This window comes from Mastacembelus armatus, chromosome 17 (assembly GCF_900324485.2).
Source record: "Mastacembelus armatus chromosome 17, fMasArm1.2, whole genome shotgun sequence".
NCBI classification, from domain to species: domain Eukaryota; kingdom Metazoa; phylum Chordata; class Actinopteri; order Synbranchiformes; family Mastacembelidae; genus Mastacembelus; species Mastacembelus armatus.
The window spans coordinates 2,444,311-2,470,262 of NC_046649.1; the positions used below are offsets into that span (position 1 = coordinate 2,444,311).

Sequence of the window (25,952 nt, forward strand, 5' to 3'; positions counted from 1 at the left end):
ATACACTGCAATACATCGCAATGATTCCAGGTGGTACCACTGCTTTTATCATGGTTGACCAGTGTTTGTGCTCTTTGTCCTCTCTCTCACATGAAGTCAGTGAATGATGGCAGGCCTGGTGCTGAACAGACTGAGGCTAAAGGGACTGGGAAGACAGAAACATTTTCTTTATGATGCTGTATTTAACTGATTAATAGCATTCATATAGAGTCCCTTCAATCTTAATATTTACTCTTGTGGAAAAGAAATAATATGCACAGTACTGCTGTCAGGGAGTCACAGTGTCTGTTAGGACAGTCTAGTTTTGATCCAACTGACTAAATTTGTAAAGTTCATTTTTAAAGAAAGAAAAACATAGATACTCACCTCTTGATCTGTGTGGCAGAGGAGGAAGAGATTCGTACCAGCTTCTTAGAATAAGAGGAAGAGAAGGAGAGGGGGACATTAGGGGATTTAGGAGGTGGGAGGATGGAGCGATGAGGGGCCCCTGATAGGTTTAACCTGAATAAGAAAATGAGGGTGAGTAAATATTGTCAGAATGTGAATGTGTGAACTAACTTGTGGTATGGTGGTAAGTACAGTGACCCATACTTGGAATTTGTGTTGTGCATTTTACCCATCCAAAGTGCACACAAACAGCAGTGAACACACATACACCGTGAGCACACCCGGCGCCCGGGGAGCAGTTGGGGGTTCGGTGCCTTGGGTCTCACCTCAGTTGTGGTATTGAGGGTATTGAGGGTATTGAGGGTATTGAGGGTATTGAGGGTATTGAGGGTATTCACCCCCCCTCCCCCGACAATTCCTGCCAGTGCTGAGACTAGAACCTGCAACTTTTTGGGTTACAAGTCAGAATCTCTATCAATTAGGCCACAACTGCCCCCATAAAACACGATTAGACACATTAACTTAATATGTAATATGTAAAAATATGTAGATGGGCCATTGTAGTGAATTGGGGGCATACTCAGGTTTTTTAAGACTGAAAATTTGTCACTACTGAAACAAAAAATACCACACAATATAAAGTTCAGTTTACCTGTTTTAGTTTCATTTATATCTGCCTTGTTTTTTTTTTTTATTATATCAAAATGTTTTCAGACCTATTAAATAACAATTCAAATTTGAAAATTTTTTAATGTTATGACATTCATTGTATCTTTATCTTTTTTTTCTAAAAAAGTTATTGTATTGATTTCAAGGATTTATTCGTTTTAATAAGCATAAAACTAAACACTATTGGGTGTTCATTTTTCAAATTTGTAAACATTTATGTCATATATAACCTTTGCACATATGAAGTCAGAATACAGTATATAGCAGACATATAAAACATAATGCATAGATTTCACATTACACTTCACTGAAGAGTAAAAAAACTTCCACAGTATTTTCCTCCATTCTTTTTTGGTGCATCTTCGCTGCCTAAATCTTTGATATGATTTCCCTTTCAGACAGCACGGTGGCTTAGTGGTTGGCACTTTTGCATTTTTGCACTGTTACTTCCTGCTTCTGAAGAGACGCTCTGCCAGTTTTACTTTGCTTTTATTCCTTTTCATTTCATTTATTCTTACCCAATGATTTTATAATACACTTTTTAATTATTAATTAATTATTTTAATTATTTGACCCCTTTTTTAACTGCACTTGGAATTTTAGTGAGCATTTTATTTTTCTTTTTGATCAACCTTCCATGACCATGCCTCCCTTCTCTGAGGATGATTACAGCAAACTCCTACAGAAAATTATTATGCTGGAGACTAAAGTGCAAAGGTTAGAGATGAACGTGGAGATAAATGGACTATTTGGGAAAGAGGACCCTACTCTACCACTCTATCATAGTAGCAGACAAGAGCATGCTAGTGTACAGCTAACTAGCATTAACAAGACCGAGCAACAGGAGGGTTGTGTCCGGGTAAATAAAACTACTGGTATCAGTCCTCCCTGGAACGCTCTCGGAGCAAAGCCAAAGACTAAATCACTTCCCTCTGACATGAGAGGACAAGCAACAGGCACAACTCAGCGCCCAGAGATCTGTGATGCGACAAGCTGGCCAGCGTTATCATCCTCCTCAACTCCTGAGCCATGGATAACAGCTAAAGGGAAAAAGAGCAACAAAACTCCTAAGGAACCAACTGTACAGCTACAAAATAGATTCGCTCCACTACTGCAGGACCCTGGATCTTCATCTGATGACTTGGACAATCCCCCACATCCACAGAGAGGGGTAAGGTCTGAAAGCACATCAGAAGACAGAAAGCTAAGAGGAAAGTTAACAGGGCCTCAGACTCTGATTGTGAGCAGCTCTGCCATAAAAGATGTGAGACAGATGTGCAGTAACACAAAAGTGCTGTATTTCCCAAAAGATATGGTCTCTGACATTACTGACAAAATCCTGAGCATTGTTGCAGAAAATCCAACTCTGAAAAACCTCGTACTACACACAGGGGCAAGTGATATTGTGAAGCAGCAGTCCGAAATCCTCAAAAAGGATTTTAATAATCTGCTAAACACAGTAAGGTCGCTAAATGCAGAAGTTTTTATCAGTGGACCTCTACCACCAGTCAGAGGAGGAACTGAGAAATTCAGCAGGTTACTAGCACTGAACACATGGCTTTCAACTGCATGTGATGTCCACTCAATACATTTTATTGATAATTTTAACCATTTCTGAGATCACAGGCATCTTTTTAAGGGAGATGGATTGTCCCTAAATAAATCAGGAGTAAAAGCTTTCACCTCCAACCTATTTTTCTTCCTGTGCCAGAATCTTCCCTCTGCCAAGGACAAGATACGACGGGAATCTGCCAAGGACAAGATACGAGGGGAATCTAAACAAAATGAAGAAATATCAAAACATCCAGAGCCAACACTCTCCCCTGAATGCCCTAACATGGAGAGAAGTCAGAGCAAAGATGTGGAGGCCACACCACTTCCACCAGCAGACTGTGAGGATTCACTTCCCACAACCCCAAAAACTTTACCTAGTTCACCATCTTCCCGGGGCATCCTATTCCCCATCACCAAGAACCTCACAAGAAGCACATCACTACTGGGTCCAAACTGACCTCCTCCCCCAGTGTAATTTTCACCCCCAGAAGCCCCTCAAAGCGGCATGCCCCACCAATTCCTCAGCAAGCTCTGCTGCAATCATCACAACTGCAGCATCCACCACCCCCTCCTCCACGCCGTCACCGAACTCATTCTTTGTCTCCACAGCCTGATAACAGCACAGTAAGCTCTAACTGATATGTGCTGGGTCCAGGCTGTAATACTGTTAGTCATGGCTCTCTCCAGGAAAAGCCGGGGCCCAGTATGCAAATAGCTGTCTCAATCCCAGTTTTGATAGGTAACAGAAAAAGTTTGGTAAATCTACAGAGAAACAAGATTCACCCAATTCATTCTGCAAATTTATATATCCCTTGCCAAACACAGTATGTCCCAAAACATGGGGAAAACAATGTTTTTAACACACTAAATTTATCTCTTTTAAATGTCAGGTCTTTGGTAGGCAAATCATTTTTAATCAATGATTTTATTATTAAGCACAAGCTTGATTTTATGTTTTTAACTGAAACATGGTTAGGACAAGATAATAATGCTGCAGTTCTTATTGAATCAACCCCTCCAAATTTCAGTTTCATGAGTGAAACAAGAATACACAAGAAAGGAGGTGGAGTTGTTATTTTATTTAGTGATAGCCTCAAATGCAAAAACATATGTTACGGCCCCTGAGGTGCCGTTTGACAATCTTCTGGTAAACCCTTGAAAGTTGGCTAGTGACGTACGACGTACGTCAGTTGAGACGCGCCATTCAATCACTGCACCCGGTATATAAGGACCGGAAAAGCTTTACTCAGGCGGTGAACTGGGATTTTATGTGAACAGTTCTCCCACTTCGAAACTCTCTGACTGCTTGTGTAGCTTTACGCTTAGTTTTGTACTTACGTGTGTGTGCAAACGCCATTTGCACGTTTTGAGTACTTGTGTTAGTAATCGCTGTTTATTGTAAATAATGTCTTTTGTGTTTTGTTCTGTACTTCACTTATGGTAACGTGTTTTGAGGTGATACTTTCATTGTTTGTTTGCGAAATGGTGTTGTCAGTGTTTTCTCACTATTATTGATAGAATAAATGTCACAACAGAAAATTCATTACGTGAGCCGTACCATCTACCTTCATTCTTCCACCTTCCCTTATCCTTTAACCTTATGTGAAGTCTCATTCGGGCTGGGACGTAACATAAATGGGGGCTCGTTCGGGATAATTTAATTTTTCAAAAGACAATATACTAGTCAATATATGGTCCCGACCGTAATTCATGCCCGATAGAAGGTATGTCCATACTCACATAATTTCTGTTGGTAACATTTCTTCTTTAGAATTAAGGTAAAAACAAAATGGAGACTACAGGCATTGTGAAGTGTTTTATCTCTGCACCCTCACTGAAAGTACTGGAGCAATGTAGGAAAGTTGATCTGGTCGAAATTGCCCGGCATTTTTGCATTCCCTTTCCAACACAATCCCGAAAACAAGAAATCAAGCAAATTGTAATTCAACAATTAAGCACACAGGGAATACTCTTAGGTGAGGTTAGTACAGACAACGTCACTGTTCATACAGAGGTGAGTAAATCAGCACCCGAAGGGGAGTTCCAGGCTGATGCAGTGATGGAAACTGGAGAAAAGGAAGAAGATGGCGCAGATCTGGTGAAGGGATTAAAAACCCCTGTCCCGCTGCCTCGGTTTAAACCTCATACTTCCACTTCCTCTGATTCTGGTAGTTCACGGGAGAATGCCCGACTCAAGGTGCGTATAGCTCAACTCAAACTGGAGACGCAGAGACGGGAGAAAGAACACCAGGCTGAGCTAGACTTCCGACTGGAGGTCAAGAGGTTGGAAATAGAGGCTGAAACGGCTGTTCGAATCAGACAGCTCGAACTGGCATCACAACAGGACCCCCGGGGTAAGTCTGAAGCTGAAGTTTCACCCAGTGACATTCCCATTTCTCACAAATTTGACTTTGGCACGGCATTGAAATTAGTACCCATATTTTCAGAGAAGGATGTAGATTCTTATTTCATTGCGTTCGAACGCATTGCTACTACACTTAGTTGGCCGCTCGATACATGGCCGCTCCTACTCCAGTGCAGATTGCAGGGAAAGGCACAAGCAGCTCTTGCTTCACTTTCATTTTCGGACAGTCTGAAGTATAAAGCAGTTAAAAATGCTGTTCTTAAAGTGTACGAGTTAGTTCCAGAAGCGTATCGCCAAAAATTTAGAGGATTAAAAAGATCGAGTGCACAAACATATGTGGAGTTTGCTCGAGAGAAAAGCATTTCCTTCGATAAATGGTGTGCTGCTGTTCAAGCTAATGATGATATTTCTCTTCGAGAAATTGTATTGTTGGAAGAGTTTAAACGATGCTTGCCTGACTCGGTTGTCTCATATTTAAATGAAAAACAGACCTTATCTTTGATGGCCGCTGCAACATTGGCTGATGAATATGAGTTAACACATAAATCAAAACCTATGTTTTATTCCTCAGGAAGTAGCCGTCCTCTTCCGGTTCCTAGGTCATCACTCACTGAACGTAATCGCCCCCCTAGAGACAATTCAAGTTGTTTCTATTGTCACAAGTCTGGACATCTCATCGCGCAATGTCCGAGTCTTCAGAAAAAAGCACAAATGCAAAAATCTTCCCAGGTAAACGGAGCAGGTGTAGCGTGTGCTCATTTATCCTCAACCTCAGGTAAATTTTCGGTTTTCCCTTTACAAGTTCCTGAACCTGATAGCTCTTTCAAACCATTCATTTACGAGGCGACTGTGTCCCTCTCTGATGAAAATACTGATCGTGTTTCAGTTAAGATGCTTCGAGACACTGGTTGTTCCACATCTATGATTCTTGCTAACTCTTTACCATTTTCAGAAAATTCGTCTTGTGGATACTATAGTGTACTGCAAGGTATTGAGATGCAGTATTCGTCCAGACCCATGCACTACGTATATCTAAACTCCTCCTTGGCCACTGGAAGGTTTCCATTTGCAATATGCCCCGCACTTCCTGTAGAGGGTGTTGCTGTACTGTTAGGAAATGATATCGCTGGAGGTAAGGTAACTCCTACCTTAGAAATACTGGACACTCCTATTCTTTCGTCTACCTCGCCTTCTCCTACATTTCCTGTCTGTGCGTTGACTCGAGCTCAAGCTCTTGAGCAGGAAACAAGGGAGTTAGACTTGGCAGACACTGTCCTGCACCCAATTATGCAAAACGATATTTTACCTGCCGATTGTGTCAATATTCACTCGAAGAAATTAGATAAATCTGAGCCAGGACAAATAGATACTCCAACTATCTTGTCAAAATTTAAATTTCCCATGACTCGTGAAGAGTTTATCAGTGCCCAAGCAGCGGATACCACTCTTCAAGTATACTTTGATGCAGTTGTTACAGACGTAAGTAAGGTAACCGAACGTGTTTATTACCTCGATCGTGGTCTATTAGTGCGTAGGTGGTCTTCTCCAGCTTCTTCCGGTAAAGGAGATGCTGAAGGTGTGCAGATAGTAGTGCCAACCAAATGCAGAATGCAGGTGTTAAAATTAGCACATGATGATAAATGGTCCGGACACCTAGGGATACGCAAGACATATCAGTTTATACTTAAGTATTTTTACTGGCCTCGTCTCAAAACTGACGTTGTAAGCTGGTAAGCCAAATCAGGTGATTCCACCAGTACCTCTGAGTCCAATTTCCGTCACCTGCGAACCGTTTGAACGCATAGTGATTGACTGTGTGGGACCACTACCAAAATCCAAAGGCGGATATCAGTATTTGTTAACGATAATTTGTGTTGCCACACGTTATCCCGAAGCTATCCCTCTGCGTCAGATAACAGCTCCCATTATTGTGAGAGCTCTCACACACTTCTTTACCACATTTGGGTTACCAAAAATCATACAAACAGATCAGGGGACGAATTTCATGTCCAAATTATTCAACCAGGTACTTCGTCTATTGGATGTTACACACTCCACCTCGAGTGCCTATCATCCAGAGTCACAGGGCGTATTAGAAAGATGGCATCAGACACTAAAAGGTATGCTGACAAAATATTGTTTACAAAACCAAGGTAACTGGCATGAGGGTTTACCTTTCGTTGTTTTCGCTGCTCGTGACGCTGTCCAAGAGTCCTTAGGATTTAGCCCCAATGAGCTTGTGTTTGGACACACGGTACGCAGTCCTTTAAGAGTCTTACAGGAGAGCTTACTCACTTCTCAAAAACCTCACGAAAGCTTGTTAGACTATGTCAACCGTTTTCAGCACCGACTTCGAGAAGCTCGCACTCTGGCGCAAAAGGAATTGGTTGCTGCTCAGGTAAAAATGAAACACAGATACGACAAGAAAGCACAGCCACGGCAATTCGCCGCAGGAGATCAAGTATTGGCATTACTTCCGGTTTCGGGTAGTTCCTTGTCAGCACGTTTTTCAGGGCCCTATACCATTCTAAAACGGATTAACGACACTAATTACCTCATTGAAACCCCTAAACAGCGACGCAAAAGTCGAATTTGCCATATCAACCTCCTTAAACCTTACTACTCTAGTTCTGATTTGTGTTCACATCCCGTAGCCATCTGTGTTGCACCTCAGCCTAACCTGTTAGCATCTCTCTCTTCCCAAATTCAGGTAGAAAGTCCTCAGCCCAGAGATATCCCATTCAGACCGCGTTTACCCAACTCTGAAGCCAAGCTTCAACTCCCTTCTAAACTCGTTCATCTAGGATTTGAACAAGCTACAGATATATTACAGCTTGTTGATAGGTTTCCTACCTTATTTGGTGATCATCCAACCCAGACCCATGTGATTAAACATGATATTCAGTTAAAAAACCCAACTCCAATCAAGCAACATCCGTACAGGTTAAATCCCACGAAACGGCTAATCATGAAAAAGGAAACTGATTACCTGTTAGAATTAGGTTTGGCTAAACCTAGTCAAAGTCCCTGGAGTTCTCCCTGTCTGGTTGAACTTAAACCAGACAAGTCACCTCGTTTCATTACTGACTTTCGTAAAGTTAACTCAATGACCATACCTGACTCGTATCCACTGCCACGTATGGAAGATTGTGTTGACAGTGTGGGACAGTCTAAATTTGTCACCAAATTAGATTTATTGAGAGGTTATTGGCAAGTACCTCTTACGGGCTGGGACGTAACACATATCATATGGAAAGTTTGACTCCTTTGAATATGTTGCTCTTCATACCAAATCCTCCTGTCGAGCAATATTTATAACTATTTATAGACCCCCAAAGTACAATGCACATTTTTTTGACGAGTTTGCTAAATTACTATCTATTGTATGCATTGATTTTGATTGAATTGTTTTAGTGGGTGACTTTAACATTCATGTTGATAGTCTCAATGATGCAAGTGCAAATGAACTCTTGAACATCCTGGACAACTTTGGGCTTTCTCAGCATGTAACAGATCCAAGACATATCAAGGGACACACACTGGATCTAATAATTTCTAAAGGTCTTAATATTTCTGAGGTGGAGGTGACCGATGTTGCTCTTTCTGATCATTACTGTTTGTTTTAAAACAACCACCCCTGTTGTTTTGAACACGGGTGAAACAGAGGTAGTCAAAAAGCGGAATATCAACGAGAAGAGCTGTGCATTATTCAAGCAGTTTCAGCTCCAAAGTTATGACTGTTATTGATTCCATTGCCCCAATTAAGACCAAGGTATTGTCAGCAAGAAGAAAGTCACATTGGAGAAATGCCACAGTGGTTAAAATTCAGAAAAGAATATGCAGACAAGCAGAACGCAAGTGGCGAAAAAACAAACTCCAGGTTCATTTCGACTTGTACAAAGAGAGTCTTCACAACTATATCCAAAAATTAAAAAATGCAAGGCAATTGCAGAAAATTTGTCTTCAGAAGTGACATCACTTGACGTTACACAGAAAGTTTAAGATTTTTCAAGACATATTTTATTTGAAATGACGAAACTATTCTACTCACTAATGCCAAGCCGATTTGAGGGTCAGAGTCCTCAGATGAGATCTAGCTGTACCACAGTTGGCAGGCCTCAAGATTTTCATGAACTCAAACCCCATTTGTTACATTATTTGCACTTAGCTTTTTTTCTTCTCCACTGTGTTTATATTCAGCAACTTCCATTCTTGTACAGGTTTCAAACTCCCCTCACACATGAGGGACTGACAGGAAATGAGGCATGAATAAAATGCTTTTGTAATTTCATTTCCTTGACACCATCTCTGTTATCCATTAAGCAACTTAGTCCAGCGTAATCCAGCTACAGTGACCTGTTGGAAGAGCTGCATTCTCCTTAGAGACACACGCTTCCTTCAGACACTTCTGACAAAGTAGCCGCAATGAGTACATTCTACATCCAGAATTCTGGGCTCACCAAATCAACCAGGGCCGAAATCTAAAGGATTTAAATGACTGGTTTATGCCAAATATCGCATAAACCTTAAACACATAAGTAAATGTTTAATGTAAACACATAGTTTACATTAAAGGAACTCATAATTTGACATTAACCATTTTCACCCCTCAGGTAGTTATTTCTTTCAGAAGTATTTTTTATATTCCTTGAATTCCTCTTTTCATACATAAGCCAATAGCATTGACAGCAAATTTTAAAAATCCATTGTCTCTGGTAGCAGCAAGGCTTAAAAAGCCTGACCAATCATTTTATTTGCCCCAAAGAAAACCTTTGTATAGCCTGTATGGCTATCAGCCTACTTCCGACTTCTGTTCACTCTGCCTTTGCATTCAATGGGCAAAGCCAAGGATCTCCGAAAAGGCCTTGCAGGCAGATGTGTTGTTACTGTCAGGTTCTGCTCTGGAGTTCCTGTTTGGGACTCTAATTTTGTTATCTTTTTCTGTGTTTACCTAAGTTGTGAGTCCCTGCTTTACTTTTGTCATTTGTCCCTGATTTTTTCCACCTGTGTTCAGTTGTCTCCTGCGTGTATTTACACCAGCCTTGGTCTTTTGTTCTCAGGATCATTCTCTTTGGTTTCTCTAGATTTTTCCCAGCAGTATGTTCTCCCGTGGTCAGGCTTTGTGTAATTTCCCAGTAACTGTTTTGGTACGTGCTCCTAGCAGTTGGATTGTCACTGTACCTCCTGGTTCCTATTAGTTCTTTCTTTTTTTCTTTTTGCGGCTGTATTTCCCTGTAGTTGCCTGTGTGTTTCACCTTGGCTTTTGTACTCAAGTTGGAGGCTGATCCGCCCAGCACTCAAGCTGAAGTCACTGAGATAGTTTGGAAGCTCCTCAGTGGCAAGGCACCAGGGGTGGATGAGATCTGCTCTGAGTATCTTAAATCTCTGGATGTTGTTGGCCTGTCATGGCTGCCACACCTCTGCAACATTGTGTGGTCGTCGGGAACAGTACCTCTTGACAGTAACTTTTTAAAAAGGAGAACCAGTAGATCTGTTCAAACTACAGGGCAATCACACTACCCCTGTCTGCCTGAAAAGGAGAATCCGGCAAATAGTAGAACCTCAAATCCAGGAGGAACAATGCAGTTTTTGTCACTGTTGTGAAATGCTGTACCAGCTCTATACCTTCTCCAGGGTGACCGAGGGTTCATGGGAGTTTGCCCAACCAGTTCACATGTGCTTTGTAGCAGTCGACCGCATCCCTTGTGGCATCCCGTGGGAGATGCTCTGGGAGTATGTGTACAACCAGAGCAGGAGCTGGGTTTGCATTGCTGGCAGTAAGTTAGACCTGTTCCCAGTGCATGTTGGTGGCTTGCCATCTCCAGGTCAGGGGACAGTTCCTGCCTCAAGTGGAGGAGTAACTTGGAATCTTGTTCACGAGTGAGGGAAGGATGGAACGTGAGATTGATAGATGGATCAGTGCATCGGCTGCAGCAATGCAATCGTTGTACCGCTCTTTTGTGGTGAAGAAGGATCTGAGCCAAAAGGCGAAGCTCTCAATTTATCGGTCAATCTACGTTCCTACCCTCACCTATGGTCATGAGCTCTGGGAAACAACAAGATCTCAGATACAAGCAGCTGAAATGAGCTTCCTTCGCAGGGTGGCTGGGCGCTCCCTTAGAGATAGGGGCCATCCTATGGGACTAGGTGTGGAGTGAAATCAACCTGGAAGATAAACTGGAGGTTCCATACCAGCTTTCTCTAGGACTGATGAAGCCACTTGGATGAGTTGTAAAATGTTTTCGCCCTAAAAATTAGAAGTCCAGTTGCCATGACTCAACCTCTAGATGCTATACTGTTAGCTAAGCTATATGTGAATCAACCATGACAGTGGCTGTTATCCTTTTCTCAGGACTGTCTCTGTTTGGTGGTACTGTATAAAAATGACTCCTCAGCAGTCAGACAGTGTGTTCTGGAAAAGTGGCTTTGGAAAGAAGTCATAACCAAAGTATGGGATTTCTTAAGTTGTCGACTTTCAAAATCAAGCTTCCACATGCTGGTTTTTCCAGGATTGTCTACCTTGTCTTTAATACAAACACACACATACACATGGAAACATACAGTGTACACACACACACACACACACACACACACATTAGTGTACCTCGAGGAAGATGAGGCTGATCCAGGGGATCGTTTTCCTTTCAGTGCTCTGAGTTTGTCTCCCTGAGTCAGACTGCTTTCCTTGGAGTCATTCTACACAGACACACACAGACATGTTTGTTATCAGGTTGTAAATATAAATCAAATATTTGTTTTAATAACTTAATTCCTCATTGCCATGGAGCAAAACTCCCTCTCCTCACCTCCTCCAAGCTGTATGATTTGTAGAGAGTGGTGTTGATTGACAGGTCATCCATGCTGGAGAGTAGACATGGCATGGTTTCTAGTTTCTCTCTCCCAGAATCAGGGCTGTGGAACTGCTGTTGTAGCTGCTGCCGTCGACTCAGTGTCTGCTGAATCAGTTTCTGTTTGGAACGGTAGACATCACCCTGGACCCACAAACTGTGCTGTTTCCTGCACACACAGACCGACAACACTGCACATTCAGACCCACAAGAGCTCCTGACTGAAGCGAACATCACACTCAACACTTACCACATTTGTTATTAGTTCATGATGCACATCAAAAACAATTGAGTCTAATTAGACTAAAGTGTGAAGAACATATCACACAGTTCACAGGGCTCATAAAAGTGTTTTTAATAGTTTTTGGAAAAAAGTGGAGCTCTGTGAGGAATAAAAATATCTGGCTTTGGTAAAGCAGAAGATATTCAGATTTTATTTTTATCTTTTCTTGTTGACAGTAAAAAAGATACAACAATTGATTCATCTTATGTTAGAGACTCACTCCTCTAAGAAGTTCTGTTGGGGACCAATGATGGATCCAGGCCGGCAGATTCTGATCCAAGCAATGGCTTCAGCTGCAGTGAACCGGAAGTGCTTCATCAAATAGCAGCCAATCAGAGTGCCTGTACGTCCCAGGCCAGCTGTAATTGGATGGATTGTTTAAAGAGAAGACAGATTATAGACAAATGAGGAAAAACACCTTGGCATGTAACAAACTATTTTCTTTGTATGTTTTTCCAATTTTTTTGCCTAAATATTTTTTGACTGTGAAAGAAATTCAGTACACACACAAATCTACTCTTACCTTTACAGTGCACAGCCACAGCCCCCTCTGCACGTTCACACACATGCAGGAAGCGCCTGATAATAATGTCAGAGGGTGTGGTCCCATCCAGGAAGAAGAGATCATGGTGCTTAAATCCTGCATCCTCAAAGCACCTACCATCATACAACTTCCTGTTTAAACGGACCACAGCTGCTACATTATTTTGGTGAAAATATGCAAAATATGCCTCGGGTGCATGGAGAGGATAACCTGAAAAAAAAAAAGAAGGTCTGTGATTTATACACAAAGACACCATGCTACTAACATGGGAGTTTTACATTTAATTGAGTTTTACAGTAATTGAGAGATGTGGATGGTGGAACCTCTTGACCCTTACAAAAGCTGGTAGTTTAGAGGAACACTTTTTGAGGGGATCCAACTCACCATTTTCTATCTTACTGCAATGGTGAGGGCTGCTGAATGCCAGAACCTTCCCTGGAATGATCCAGTTCATATCCCCATTTTGTACATGCTAAAGACAGAGAGAACAGAAATGTAGTGTGACAGAGGTACTTTGTGTAACAGTTGAAAATGTTAGAATACCACAGTCAAATTGGCATACTCTATAGTATCAGCTTGTAGACTTATTAAAATCAAGAATACCCATCATTCCTATATTTAGCTTTAGCAACATTTCTTGTTGCAGTGGAAATAGTTCACACTGCCAGAGGTCATTAGCTTTTGCTCTATCTGACAATGATCATTCCAATAATTTCTCTGAATAATGCAGTGAAATCATCGTATTTTATTCTATGCCTTGTCCCACCATTAAAAAAGAATGGCACTAAATTTGTATGACACCCCATAAAGTTAGAATGGACATCAAATCATTTGGACAGACACAGTGAAAAATGCTGATAACCCTCTATTAAAAACAACCACAGTTTTCTCTGAAATAAAATATACATGTTTGAGAATAACACTACATATAAAAATGGGATGGACACAAATATGCTCTTCTTGACAAACAGCTTCAGTTCTTTCGGTTTCAATGGCCACCTTCTCCCAGCTGTGAGCATCAGCTCTTTCCATAGTTGTTTAGTTGGAGTAAGACTCATAGCAGTGACTTCAGAACCTCCAGTGTTTCCTTCTCAACCATTCTTGGTGCTTAGATGTTTTGGGTGTTCTGTTGGAGGACCTTAAACAGAGCTCTCTGCCACTGGGAAAAATGCTTCTTCATCTGATTTTTTTGTGCTCTGCACAGTTTCATGGACCCTGTACCAGACCCAGCAAACCATCCCTAAAGCAAAACTGAGCCTTTGCACTCGGGATGGAATCATTTCTTTGAAGCCTTAGTTGATTCCTGTGCAAGCATGTGTGACCAAAAACCTTTCATTTTTGTTTCATTCACCCATAAGCATTGTGGGGTGACATTGATATTTTTTTATGTTTCGCTGCCAGGAGTGGGATCAACCATACAGAAAGCCACATATGGTGCAGCTGGACACTGCTGGGATCTGCTTGTATCTGTTGTGAAGTTCCCGTTTTTTTTCCCCACAATTTCTTCTTTTGGTTAGCCTGGGCTCTCTTTCCTTCTTGACCTTGAAAGTCTTAATGACATTAGCAAATGTGTTGTAGCCATGTTTGAACATCAAACTGATTGGCGATGATCTTTACCATGTGTGGTGTACACAACAGTATCAATTAATGCAATAAGAACTTTACACAGGCTGAATGACAAATATTAGTACAATCCACTCATTTCCCACCACTTCTTAGAGGTACCAATAGTTCTGTTCAGGCCATTTATGTAGACTTTTCACAGCTTTTTTGTGTTTATCTGTGGAAAACCAAAGGTTTTTTTGCATGCAGTGACTGATGTTTTTCATTTACTTTGCCAGTTTATGTTGTTGTCATCCTCACCTCATAATATTCATATTCCTCAACACTGAATCTTTCAAAGTCCAGGAAACCATGCTGCAATGCCTGGGGGAGAGATGGAGAGAGACATAGAGTAGTGGATTCAAGGCAGTGTTTTTAATAAAATCTCACAGTGTGATGTAACTTCATGACCTCTGTTGTCATTCTCTTTTCAATTTTATAAGAGAATAATATTAAAAATAATGGCTAGCAACAATGTAGGTTACCACTGGCCACCAGTGGAACCAGATATCATTTGTTTTCGGACAGCTGGTCCTTTTATGAAAAAGGAAGTTTAATCATCATTGGTTTAATATGATGTAAAAGAATTGGGTTAGGTTTTTCTCCCATGATAGCAAATGGATAAACTGTACCTGACTTACCCTTCTAAAGCTGCTCTGTGTATGGGGATAAAATACAGGCCTGCTTATTTACTAACTGAAGAGATCTACTCTAGTTAGCTACAGTAAATTAGGTGCCTTGCTTACCTTGTGTATACCTTGTAAACAGTCAAGAACAGTGAGGTTGAAGGAGCACTCTCCCACTACTGCATCCCTGTGGCACAGGCACACACAAACACACTCAGACTGGTTACTGCTACTAAGAGTCTTCGTGCATTTTCCACCAATAAGAATATTAAAAGCAGAATTTTGTTCTAATGAAAATATAAAATACTGCTGAAGCTCGGTGTGGTCTGGTCTACTGAATACTTATGCAGTAGTTTGACTTTTGTTGAGCAGAGTTACAGGTGAAGCTTGATACAGCTGCCATACCTTCCTTGCTAAAGTTATAGCCAGCATCCAGTGATTTAAAATTGTGTTTCATATCACTCCCTCATTCACTCATTCACTGTCCCAGTTTCCTGTCTGCAGTTCACTGAGGCCACAAATCTGTCCATAATAAGATATGGTTTTAAGCACATTTCAACTCCAAATGCTAGAACATTTTATATATTGTAGCTTACCTGCAAAGTATTTTCACCATTGCAATGAACTGAAAAAAAAATGCCTTTATCTATTATACTAAATTTGAAATGCAAGGAAGATACTTATCATGCACATCCATCTACTAGTGTAAACGTGTGTGTGCATGTGTTTTTGTGTATATACCTAAATGGCAGGTAGGCTGTGTTGTTTCCTGAGATTAGAGTCCTGTAGGCTTCTTCTGGACTTCTTTTCAAATAAATTACCTACAGGGAAGAGGTCTTTCTGTATCATTAATAATGTACACATGTAGAGAAATCAATCGATGGACAAATAAAAAGACATTTACAGCATAGGCACCGATGAGAACAGCAGCATTGGCTCTTTTCTTCTGATCATAACTGGAGAAGTGAACCAGCTTCTTCCTGGACATTGTGAAGGACTGAAATGACAAGGTAGGGTAAATGTCTCATCAGTAACAACAGCACTGCTTACACAGTGTACACAAGCATTCTGCATGTAAAGTACTGAGCTGCTCAGTGTGTTACCTTCAGCTTCTTGTTGAGTTTGCAGCAGTATCGGTACAACATGGCCAGGTTGAGGGGACCAAAGTCAGCACAGAAGCTGCAACACACAGACATGCACTACTCACCTACTGTAGCAATGTAAAGTATGGCATCAGCTTGTTGAATCATATTTTCAACATGGGAAGCTGGGTACACATTAAGTATGACTGAATAGCAAACTACAACTTTTCTACATTTTAACATAACAGGAACAACGTAAAAGGGTAGTAATACTTAGTAATACTTCTGGGAATTTCATAAGTCCTAATGACATGAAGGGGTCATTTACATCACACAATTACACACATATTCCACATGTTGGGTTGTTTGTTGGCAAATTATGTTCTTTTTTAGGCTTTATGTTTTGAAATGTTGTTTTAGTAAAAATAACATTGACGTCTACATTACAAAGTAACATTAAACTTTAAGAAAACACTTGAATGAATAAACATACAATTTTAAACTACACATGCAATTTTACAGATTTTGACTGGTAGGAAGTCAAATATTTTTTTTAGGTGAGTGAGGTTCTGTTGGGGGTGTTTGAACTTAGGACCTCAGTGTTTTGAAAGTCCTGAAAACAGAGTAGAAACCAGCATGTACACTATGCAGGTACATTCGCATGAAATGTGGCAAATCCTCTTCTGACCCAATCTACTAAACATCATACTGCAGAATGTTCACATCTTTTTCAGTCACTAAATTTATGAAAGTAACTTGACAGAGGAAAAGCTGCCCTGCAATCATTACAGTACTTCAGTAAAAAGGACAGAGACAACTTTTCCTCCTAAGGTGGCTTAGGTCCTTAGACATCTGCAGGAAGATGCTGTACATGTTTTACCAAACTATGGTAGTCAGTGTGCTGTTTGATGCTGCAGTCTGCTGAGGAGGCAGCATGAAGCACAAGGATGCAAGGCATCTGGACAAACTGGTACAAAAAGCTGGTTCAGGAACTGGAAAGAGGCCACTGGAGGCTGTGGTGGAGAGATGCAGACAGAAAAAGGTAGAGACCATCCTGGAACACACTGACCATCCCCTTCACAACATCCTGATGAACCAGTGAAGCAGCTGCAGTGGACGACTCACCTCACTGAGCTGCAGGACTGAACAATACAGGAGATCCTTCATCCTTACTGTCATCAGGCTCTACAACACCTTAGCCAGTGGCAGAGGACAACTGACCACTCGCACTGCTGACTTACTAACAAGACTACCTGAATTTCTCTTTGGCGATGAACAAAGTTTATCTTCAGATATCAGTCAGATGTTAGTAGTAGGTGAGATGAGTATTTTCATTTTATGATATTTTATATTCTGCTCCATTACATTTCAGACATAAATCTTGTCCTTTTTATTGTGGTATTCTTTTATGATTACTGTGGTTCCTAGTTACATTTCAGAATACCATTTTCACATTTAAAATATATATATATATATTCAATAAGCATACAGTATATTTATTGCATTGTGTAAATGCTAACCTTATGGTGTTTGTCTTGTGAACTCCTGCAGAAATATCTTTTTTTTTACAAAGTCAAGTCACATTTTTAACAAGTCAAAAACATCAATATAAATGTAGCAAAACGGTCTGACCCCTATTTAAAACCCTGAATACAATCACCTTTATATTTTCATCATTTTTATTTTAATGAAGTAGTATCCCAATGCTGCAGCACTGCTAATAATGACAAATAAACATCTTATTTGTAAACTGTTTACACATATTAAAATACAAGATTTGGATTGTAGAAATCTTCTAGTCAGCAATTTTGTTGAAGTAGTACATGAATGTATATATATTATATAGCATTGTTCATCATCATAGCTGTAGTCAGCCACAGAATACCAGAATAGTAAATAATGTTCTAAAAATGAAGCTAAAGCCTTGTAATGGATGGACAGCTTGACCTGCTTCAAATTCATACTAATCCCATTTGCACTACAGGTTGTCATCACTGGTTTAGACTGCTGTACATTAATGAGACAAAAATTCTCATCCACATACAGTGGCATTTTAATTCTATATAGTCTCGGCTTATTTTGATTGACTTGGGTTCTGTCCAGTCATGAGCAAGCAATGTTGTCCCTATGTAGTCTGAAATCTGAAATGTTAGCTTTATATTTTTTTGTGTTTTCAGAAATGTTGTTTTTTTCTGTTGCTGTTATGCTAATGTGTCACCAAAGGATCTAAAATTTCAGTACATGGATCACTTTGTTTACTCAAAGGTCCTTATAAAATTCCCGAGTCCATGCTGTATTGAGGCTATTCCTCAATTTCATCAAAGTCTGATACACCTAAGTAATATAGGACTCTAAAGCCTACTACACTACACCAAGCACAGAAATATTAAGAAAATCAGCCAGGGTTCAGCGTTTGAAAATAAAAGCTCATGGTTTTGTGTTATCTCAGATCACTGTGTATGTTAAAAGTAAGTGTACCAGTATCATCTGGTGTTTGTCCTAAATCCCTTTCTCCCATGTGGACACAGCAACTGATCTCATCTCAACCCATATCTTACAGTGGGATCATAAACACTGACTCAACATGTTTGGGAATGAATGGGCTTCACTCAAATGCTGGCATTCAGTTGAACATTAGTTAGGCTATTTCCTGATTAGGCTACTGTGATTTTCCACTTACCATATGGGGTAGCTTCACCCATCTATTCAGAGTGAGTGCTTTATTTCCTACATAAACAAATCTTTTCTTCCAAACTAAAAGCTATCCTCTCACAAAGGTATAGACTACAGGGCCATATCTTAAAGGAAAGGAACAGGACAGAAAGAAGAAAGGAAGTAGGAAAGTAAGGGACAGATGAAAGAAAGAGATTAATAGGATTAACCATGACTGGGGTATTATCTTGGCCTACAGTACTTGAGTTTGAAAGAAGAAGCACAAAGTGGATAATGCTCTTGTGACATTCAAAGACCACTGTCTTATGCTCTCGTCACTCCCAAAACTTCTATGGGTGAGATCTGATGATCATTCCTCACTCTAAATTGCCTGTAGGTGTGAATGTGAGTGAGTGTTTGTCTCCACAGTGTGAGATTGGCTGCAGCCCCTCATAACCCTGAACGTAACAACAACAACAATACAACAATAATAGTAATAATATATTATTGCATATTATTATTGAGAATAAATTGAGAATAAGTACACCGATAGCCCGATAATCACTGGGCTATCGGTGATTATAGCTGTAAATGTTCAAAGTAGCCACCACAATGTGAATGTATAGAATAAACCACACTAAACATCATTTGCACCAAAGGCAGCATAGTATCTAAGAAGACTATATTGATGTATTATAATTGCAACCACTGACTGATACCTGTGACTCAGCTGCTACTTGACAGAGGCTTACCTCTCATAAATGAACTCCTCATCTGTGCTGAAATAATGCGTGTTGGCTGTATTCTTTGGTTTGACACGTAGCGTGGCAAAGTACAGCCGGTCTGTGGTGCAGTTCCCACACACACACACACACACACACACACAGGAGAACAAGCAGACAGACAGATGACAGTGCATTAGTAATAGATGTGGTATGTGAGTTCAGCTTGCTCATAGAAAGTTTTAGCTTCATGTCAGGGAATGGAGGAAAATGTCAGTCTCTGTTTTTCTAAACAACCCATGTTTTTTCAGTTAGAACTGGAGAGTGAAAGAAAAAAAACGATAAAAAATGATACTACACACATTTAAACTGAGGTGTCATAAGTGCATGTGCCCTTACTAGTAGTAATTTCTTAATTTTTTTAATCACATTTTATTTTTACTTATTTTTTTGATTTTATTATGGTTTTAATGTACATTGTATACGGTGTTAATGCCTTTCTTTTTACTTTTTGCCTCTGTAAAGCACTTTGAATTGCCACTGTGTTTGAAATGTGTTGTATAAATAATGCTGCCTTGAGCATGATTCAATACAATTCAGTTAGTCAGAAAACCCCAGGCTGCTCAGCATCTGAACCACATTACGTTTTTAACAACTCACTAAGATTTATCACAGCAGAATTGATGGACTGTTAAAATTCATTATAAATCATAATCATTCATTTTTAATAATGAAATGAAATTACATGAAATAAACATTTTTAAAGGGTTACTTAACATAGCTCTGTTACCTCTAAATACCTTTTGTTCTTACTGAGTTGCATTCATTCATTCAGAGCAGTGGTGCTCAAAGTCTATAACGATGGTCACTGGACCCACTGCAGACAAAAACATCAGCCTGTCATATGTGAATTAGCTGTAAGTCACAAATTTAGCCTATGCTTATTTATATTTCGACTAATTAAAATTAGTAGTAAATATACCACATTAGCTCTTAGTGTCATGAGGCGGCAGTCCTTCCTCCTTCCTCCTACTCCTTCCTAATGTGTCTCTCTCCTTTTTTCCTCACTCCTCTCTGTTGTCTTGTTTGTCTAAATTCCAGGCAGGTGTGTGAGGAGAGCAGGCATGCAATCAATTAACCACAGCAACCATAAAAGTCCTGATTCTCTTCATTCACATTGCCAGTTCGTCAGTCTGCCTCCTCGGTAGTAGATACTAAAGGCCAATATAGGCTAAAACAGGTGCGTTCTCTCTCCACTCGCCTGGAGCCTGCAGCCCCGCCGACGGAGCCCAGTCCTCAGCCCTCTAACCGTGCTGCCTCGCCACCATCTCGGGCCCCTCGAGACGCTTATGTATTGGACCCCCCTGCCTTACAGCGGAGATCCAGATAAGTGCAGAGGTTTTATTTTACAATGCACAAACATGTTTAAGCTACGACCACTAGCTTTGCCAACAGATGAGGCAAGCATAGCTTTCATGTTTGGATTATTAAGGGACAGGGCGCTCGGTTGGGCTCAGGCCGAGTTCTCTGCCCGCCCAATGACTGGATTTACCCTGGAGAGTTTTTTACTGGCATTCTGCCAGGTGTTCGACTTCCCCGACCATGTCAGCATGGCCGTTAAACGCCTCCTCGCTCTCCGCCAGGGAGCAAGGAGTGTGACAGATTATTCAGTTGAGTTCAGGACACTGGCGGCAGAGGCGTCCGCCGGCCCAGGTCAACTACCAACCTGAGTGGCCCGGAGACCGGTGGTCCCTCACCAACCACTGACCTCGAGGAGCCCATGCAGTTTGGCCAGATTGACACATACCGAGCGACAGTGATGTGAGCGCCAGTGCTGCTGCCTCTACTGCGGTGACCTTGGGCACTTACTAGCCACATGCCCCGTCTGTCCTGAGTGGCCAAAAGACCCGGCTCACCAGTAGGCCTGGGAATCTTGGTGAGCCGAATCACTAACCAGGCACGTCCCCCTCATTTCCAATTGCCAGCCACCCTGGTGCTTCGTCACCTTACTCATTCCCTGTTTTTTAAATTTTTAAAAATTTTTTAGATGCAGAGATGGTTACTTGTCTGTGCATTCCACTGCGCCCATTATCCCATGCCATTCGCGTAGACACATTAGATGGGCGACTCTTAAGGTACCCTTAATTCTACTCCTGTTGGGCAATCACCGAGAGGAGATAATTTCTTCACCAGTCCCTCTAGTGTTAGGAGACCTGTGGTTGTGCCTTCACAACCCCCAAATTGACTGGACTCGGGACAAAATTATCGGGTGGACTTCCTATTGCCACGCATCTTGCCTTTGCTCCGCTCTTTCCCCAACTAAGGGACCCGAGTCTCCACCGCCTGATCTCTCCCTGGTTTCAGATTGCTACCATGATCTGGCCGCAGTTTTTGACAAAGATCGAGCATTGTCACTTCCCCCTCACTGCCTATATGACTGCACCATCAATTTCCTCCCGGGAGCCACCCTGCCTTCAGCCCTCGTCATCCCCGGTCGACTCAGGGTTTTTCTTTGTAGCTAAGAAGGATAAGATGTTGCGGCCATGTATAGATTTTAGAGGCATCAATGAAATCACCGTGAAGAACCGTTATCCCTTGCCATTGTTGACCTCAGTGTTTGATCTCCGCAACGCTTATCATCTGATTTGAATTCGTGAAGACGATGAATGGAAAGCCACTTTTAAAACTCCCCTCGGCCAATTTGAATACTTAGTGATGCCGTTCGGCCTATCCAATGCCCCAGCGGTTTTCCAGGTCCTCATCCATGATGTGCTCAGGGACTTTCTCTATCAGTGTGTTTTCGTCTCGCACCTTAGATAAACACACCGTTCACGTCTGCCAAGGTTACAAAGGCTGTTAGAAAACCGGTTATTTGTTAAAGCAGTAAAGTGCGAGTTTCATCGTTCGAGGGTCTCATTTCTGGGGTTCATCATTGAGACTGGAAGGATACAGGCCGACCCAGACAAAGTTCGCGCAGTGGTCGACTGACCACGACCCACAAGCCGGCGGGGGATCCAGCAGTTTTTGAGCTTTGCTAACTTTTATCGCCGCTTCATTCGCAACTGTAGCGGCATAGCCCAACCCTTAACCCAGCTCACCTCGACTAAGGTCCTCTACACCTGGGATCAGCAGACTGAGGAAGACTGAGGAAGGTTTTGGTGGCCCACCATGGATGCGGATATCCGGGAATTTGTCTGCACGGTCTGCGCCCGCAGGAAGGCTTCTCACCAGCCGACTGTGGGACTTCTTTATCCTCTACCTACTCCAGCACGGCCATGGTCCCACATTGCACTTGATTTCATTATGGGCCTTCCACCCTCACAAGGTAACACAATAATTCTGACCATTGTGGACCGTTTTTCCAAAGCAGCGCACTTCGTTCCCCTACCCAAGCTGCCCTCAGCTTTGGACACTGCCCAGCGCCTCACAGAACAGGTATTGCAACTACACGGAATTCCCCAGGACGTGGTCTCGGATAGAGGGTCACAATTTACATCATGGGTCTGGTGGGCGTTCTGCAGGGGCCTCGGGGCTTCGGTCAGCCTATCCTCCGGATTCCACCCCCAATCCAATGGCCAGTCTGAACGTACTAACCAGGATCTGGAGGCCGCCCTCCGCTGTGTGACCTCTACTAATCCCACCTCGTGGAGTGCTAGCCTTCCCTGGGTGGAGTACGCCCACAATTCCCAGGTGAGTTCCGCCACCGGTCTCACACCCTTCGAGGCTTCGGTGGATTACCTGCCTCTCCATTTCCTGCCCAGTAACAGGAGATTGCAGTGCCCACGGTCCAGCACCATCTCTGCTGCTACAGGCGAGTTTGGATCCAGACCCGGGCTGCCCTCTGCCTGACGGCAGAGCAGAACAAACCCCTGGCTGATCATCGTCGGTCTGCTGTCCTTCATACCAGGTGGGTCACTCTGTCTGGTTATCCACCAGTAATGTGCCCTTACGGCCAAGAAGCTGTCCCTGCGCTTCATTGGACCGTTCACCATCTCCAAACTAGTCAACCCGATGGTGGTTCGTCTGGCCCTACCGCCATCCATGAAGATCCACCCAGTCTTCCACGTCTCTCAGCTTCCACGTCTCTCAACCTCTGTCCTGCTGTCCGCCAGTCAGTCGCCGACTCATTCAGAACAAGCCCTGTGGTCCGAGACACTGCTCGTCTCAACTCCCAGACTGAATTAAATGAACTGTGGCTTACTCAGATCTGCGCGTGGGTTCTCCTCATTTGCAACACTTGACACTTAGCACATCTTTTTCCACTGTATAGATGTACAAACAACTATCATTGGATTACTGTGATAATGTATATAGCTTAAAACTTGACAATTTGCAGGCAGGCTCTAAACTGTCAGTAGAATCCTCTTTTCTCTGATTTCAAATTAGATTCATAGTTTTATTTGCAATGGACATGACGATGTCCTCAGGCAGTGCAACAGTGTCACACAAATCATAAGATTGTCATAAGTGTGTTCATATTTGAGTTATGACTCCAAGGAGTGTTTGTGTTTGTGAATGTTTGACTCAGTCATGCACTAAGGGTTTTAAAGGCCTAATCTGTCACAATGAGATGTGTTTTACAGCCACTGCTGCTGCTGCAAATGCTGACCAGGTTGGTGAGAGCTGAGGAAATCAGCAGTCAAGCTACAAGAACTAACTTCCTTGTGTTTTAACGAACTGTAGCCTGCGCCTCTTCAATTCAGCTCATGCATAATGAGGATGCACCTCACATGTTCTAAACCTCTGTTTTAGACATTAAACTAACCAGAATCAGTATTTCAGCATTTTTACCTATTGAGAATCCATAGCATGCCTGTGGTATAGTGAGATTATTTCAACTGCAGTTTGTCTAATAAATGATATATTTTAATATGGAAGACTAATGTATGTATTTATGGCTGTTTAACTGCAGACAACAACATATTTACCACTTCACCACTACTTTAGATAAATAGGATAATTACAGTCACTATGAAATATCACAAATTATGGGTAACTCACCTTTAATAAATTCTGATGCACCCGGTTGTTCATATTCCTCTGCCATTTGACCCATTAACAAGGGATTCCTGTAAAAATGTCCTTTTTTGATACTTTTTACTGTTAAGTGTGAATAGTCCAGACTATATCAAATAAAATAGTTTTATTTTTATCTATTACTTCTGACACACTTCTGATGTGTCCAGTGTAAGAAAAAATCTAGTGTAAAATGCCATTATACAACTCAATGCCCCTGTCATAACTTAAAGTCAAAAATGTCTGACTTGAAATAATGTCACAGTAACTCTATAATAGACAGATTGTTAAGCTCCAGTCCATGTGTTCATGATCCACTTGCATAAAAATAGTGAAAATTACAAAAGTGAAATTGCAACTATTCTTAGCCTATCGCATGGATGCCCACTGTCCTTGTTTGAATTGAATAGTTCCCCCCACAGATGATCCAGTCCTTCCATGCCTGAATTAAAACATTACCTGGAATATTCCAGCAAACAGAGGGCCGGAGTCTGGAGTCAGAGAGAGCTCTAATCTCCCTGCTCTTCTGCACATGCTCAGTCATCCCGCCCCCCTTGACAGACACAAACACACAAATACATACACATGGGTTGAGAGCCATATTGCTACAGCCTGGGAGAGACAAACCCATTAGGGTGAAACATTACCTGTATTATAGAATATTTTTTACATAATCAATTTTAAAGCTAATATTACTGCTAAAATTATATTTACATTTTCTTTAAAATTTGTGGTTAATTACTTCAGTATTGTAATACTATCTCACACTGACATTCAGATATTTTCTGGTGTCACTTTCTTCTCTTATAGCCTAGTCCTGCACCTATGCTTTCAATATAATTAATACAGTAAGACCTATCCCACAGTGTATGATCATTCACATAACTTCTTTATAACAGCTTTTCGCTGACCCATCTGGAATGAGGAATGTAGATTGCTCCTGTCACCTGAGAGTGTTGAGCCAAAAGCCTGGGTGCCAAATGTCTGAGCTCCCTGATTGTCCAGCTGAGCTGTGAGTTTCACATAGGGCCAACTAAATCCGCACTTATATCACACGATTGAGATGGTGTTTGTACAAACCTTTTGGTTAGTTGGTTATTAAACAAACGTTAATATAATGAAATAATAATATTAATAATTATATTGAAATGTTCATGCTCCCAGACAGTAAATCCTAATGACTCTGGTGATTGACAGACTTTTCCTCTATAGTGCCACCAGGACGTTCACTTTTGATTTTTTTAAACTGTATTTTTTGACAGCTTTTGGATGGAGTATTATGAATTTAGTATAGACAGTCAGGGTGAATACCTGCTTGTAATACCTGCTTAACAACAACATCTTAGCACCCTGATGTTAACATTTATTTCAAAATACTACTTTGCCATACAGCCAAAAAAGCGTTTCATGGCTGCAGACAGTCTTGTTTTATTATAACACCTCATATGGTCAGTAACATATATGGCTGAGACATTGAAAGTTTGGCTTTTATAAAACTAGAACTCACCTAAATATAGGTTTCTAGTCTTTAGTCATTTAATTTTCACTCCTGTGGAATGACTTCCCATCACTGTGTCAGTGTTTTCAAGAACGTGTGAAATT

The 25,952-nt window shown here is 41.4% G+C and overlaps 1 protein-coding gene across 1 annotated transcript; it reads right to left on the reverse strand.

The window, feature by feature from the left end:
- Positions 1–96: 96 nt before the first annotated feature.
- On the reverse strand, positions 97–24,381 carry LOC113134410 (dual specificity protein phosphatase CDC14AB-like). Its single transcript, XM_026313791.1, has 14 exons — positions 24,336–24,381; positions 19,365–19,455; positions 15,982–16,057; positions 15,783–15,875; positions 15,620–15,699; positions 14,999–15,065; positions 14,514–14,576; positions 13,035–13,122; positions 12,630–12,860; positions 12,327–12,465; positions 11,782–11,992; positions 11,580–11,671; positions 367–501; positions 97–145 (listed from the first exon to the last, which is right to left on the reverse strand). Exons 1-14 carry the CDS (start codon positions 24,379–24,381, stop codon positions 97–99), a joined length of 1,461 nt encoding a protein of 486 aa, XP_026169576.1.
- Positions 24,382–25,952: the final 1,571 nt, after the last annotated feature.

Excerpts from the sequence above, each read along its gene's own strand:
- LOC113134410 (XM_026313791.1), bottom strand. The coding sequence starts at position 24,381 with ATGGCAGAGGAATATGAACAACCGGGTGCATCAGAATTTATTAAAG. Across the intron at positions 15,700-15,782 it reads TTCTCATCGGTGCCTATGCT|GTAATTTATTTGAAAAGAAG; the intron begins GTAAATGTCTTT and ends TCTTCCCTGTAG. Across the intron at positions 12,466-12,629 it reads TGTGGCTGTGCACTGTAAAG|CTGGCCTGGGACGTACAGGC; the intron begins GTAAGAGTAGAT and ends ATCCAATTACAG.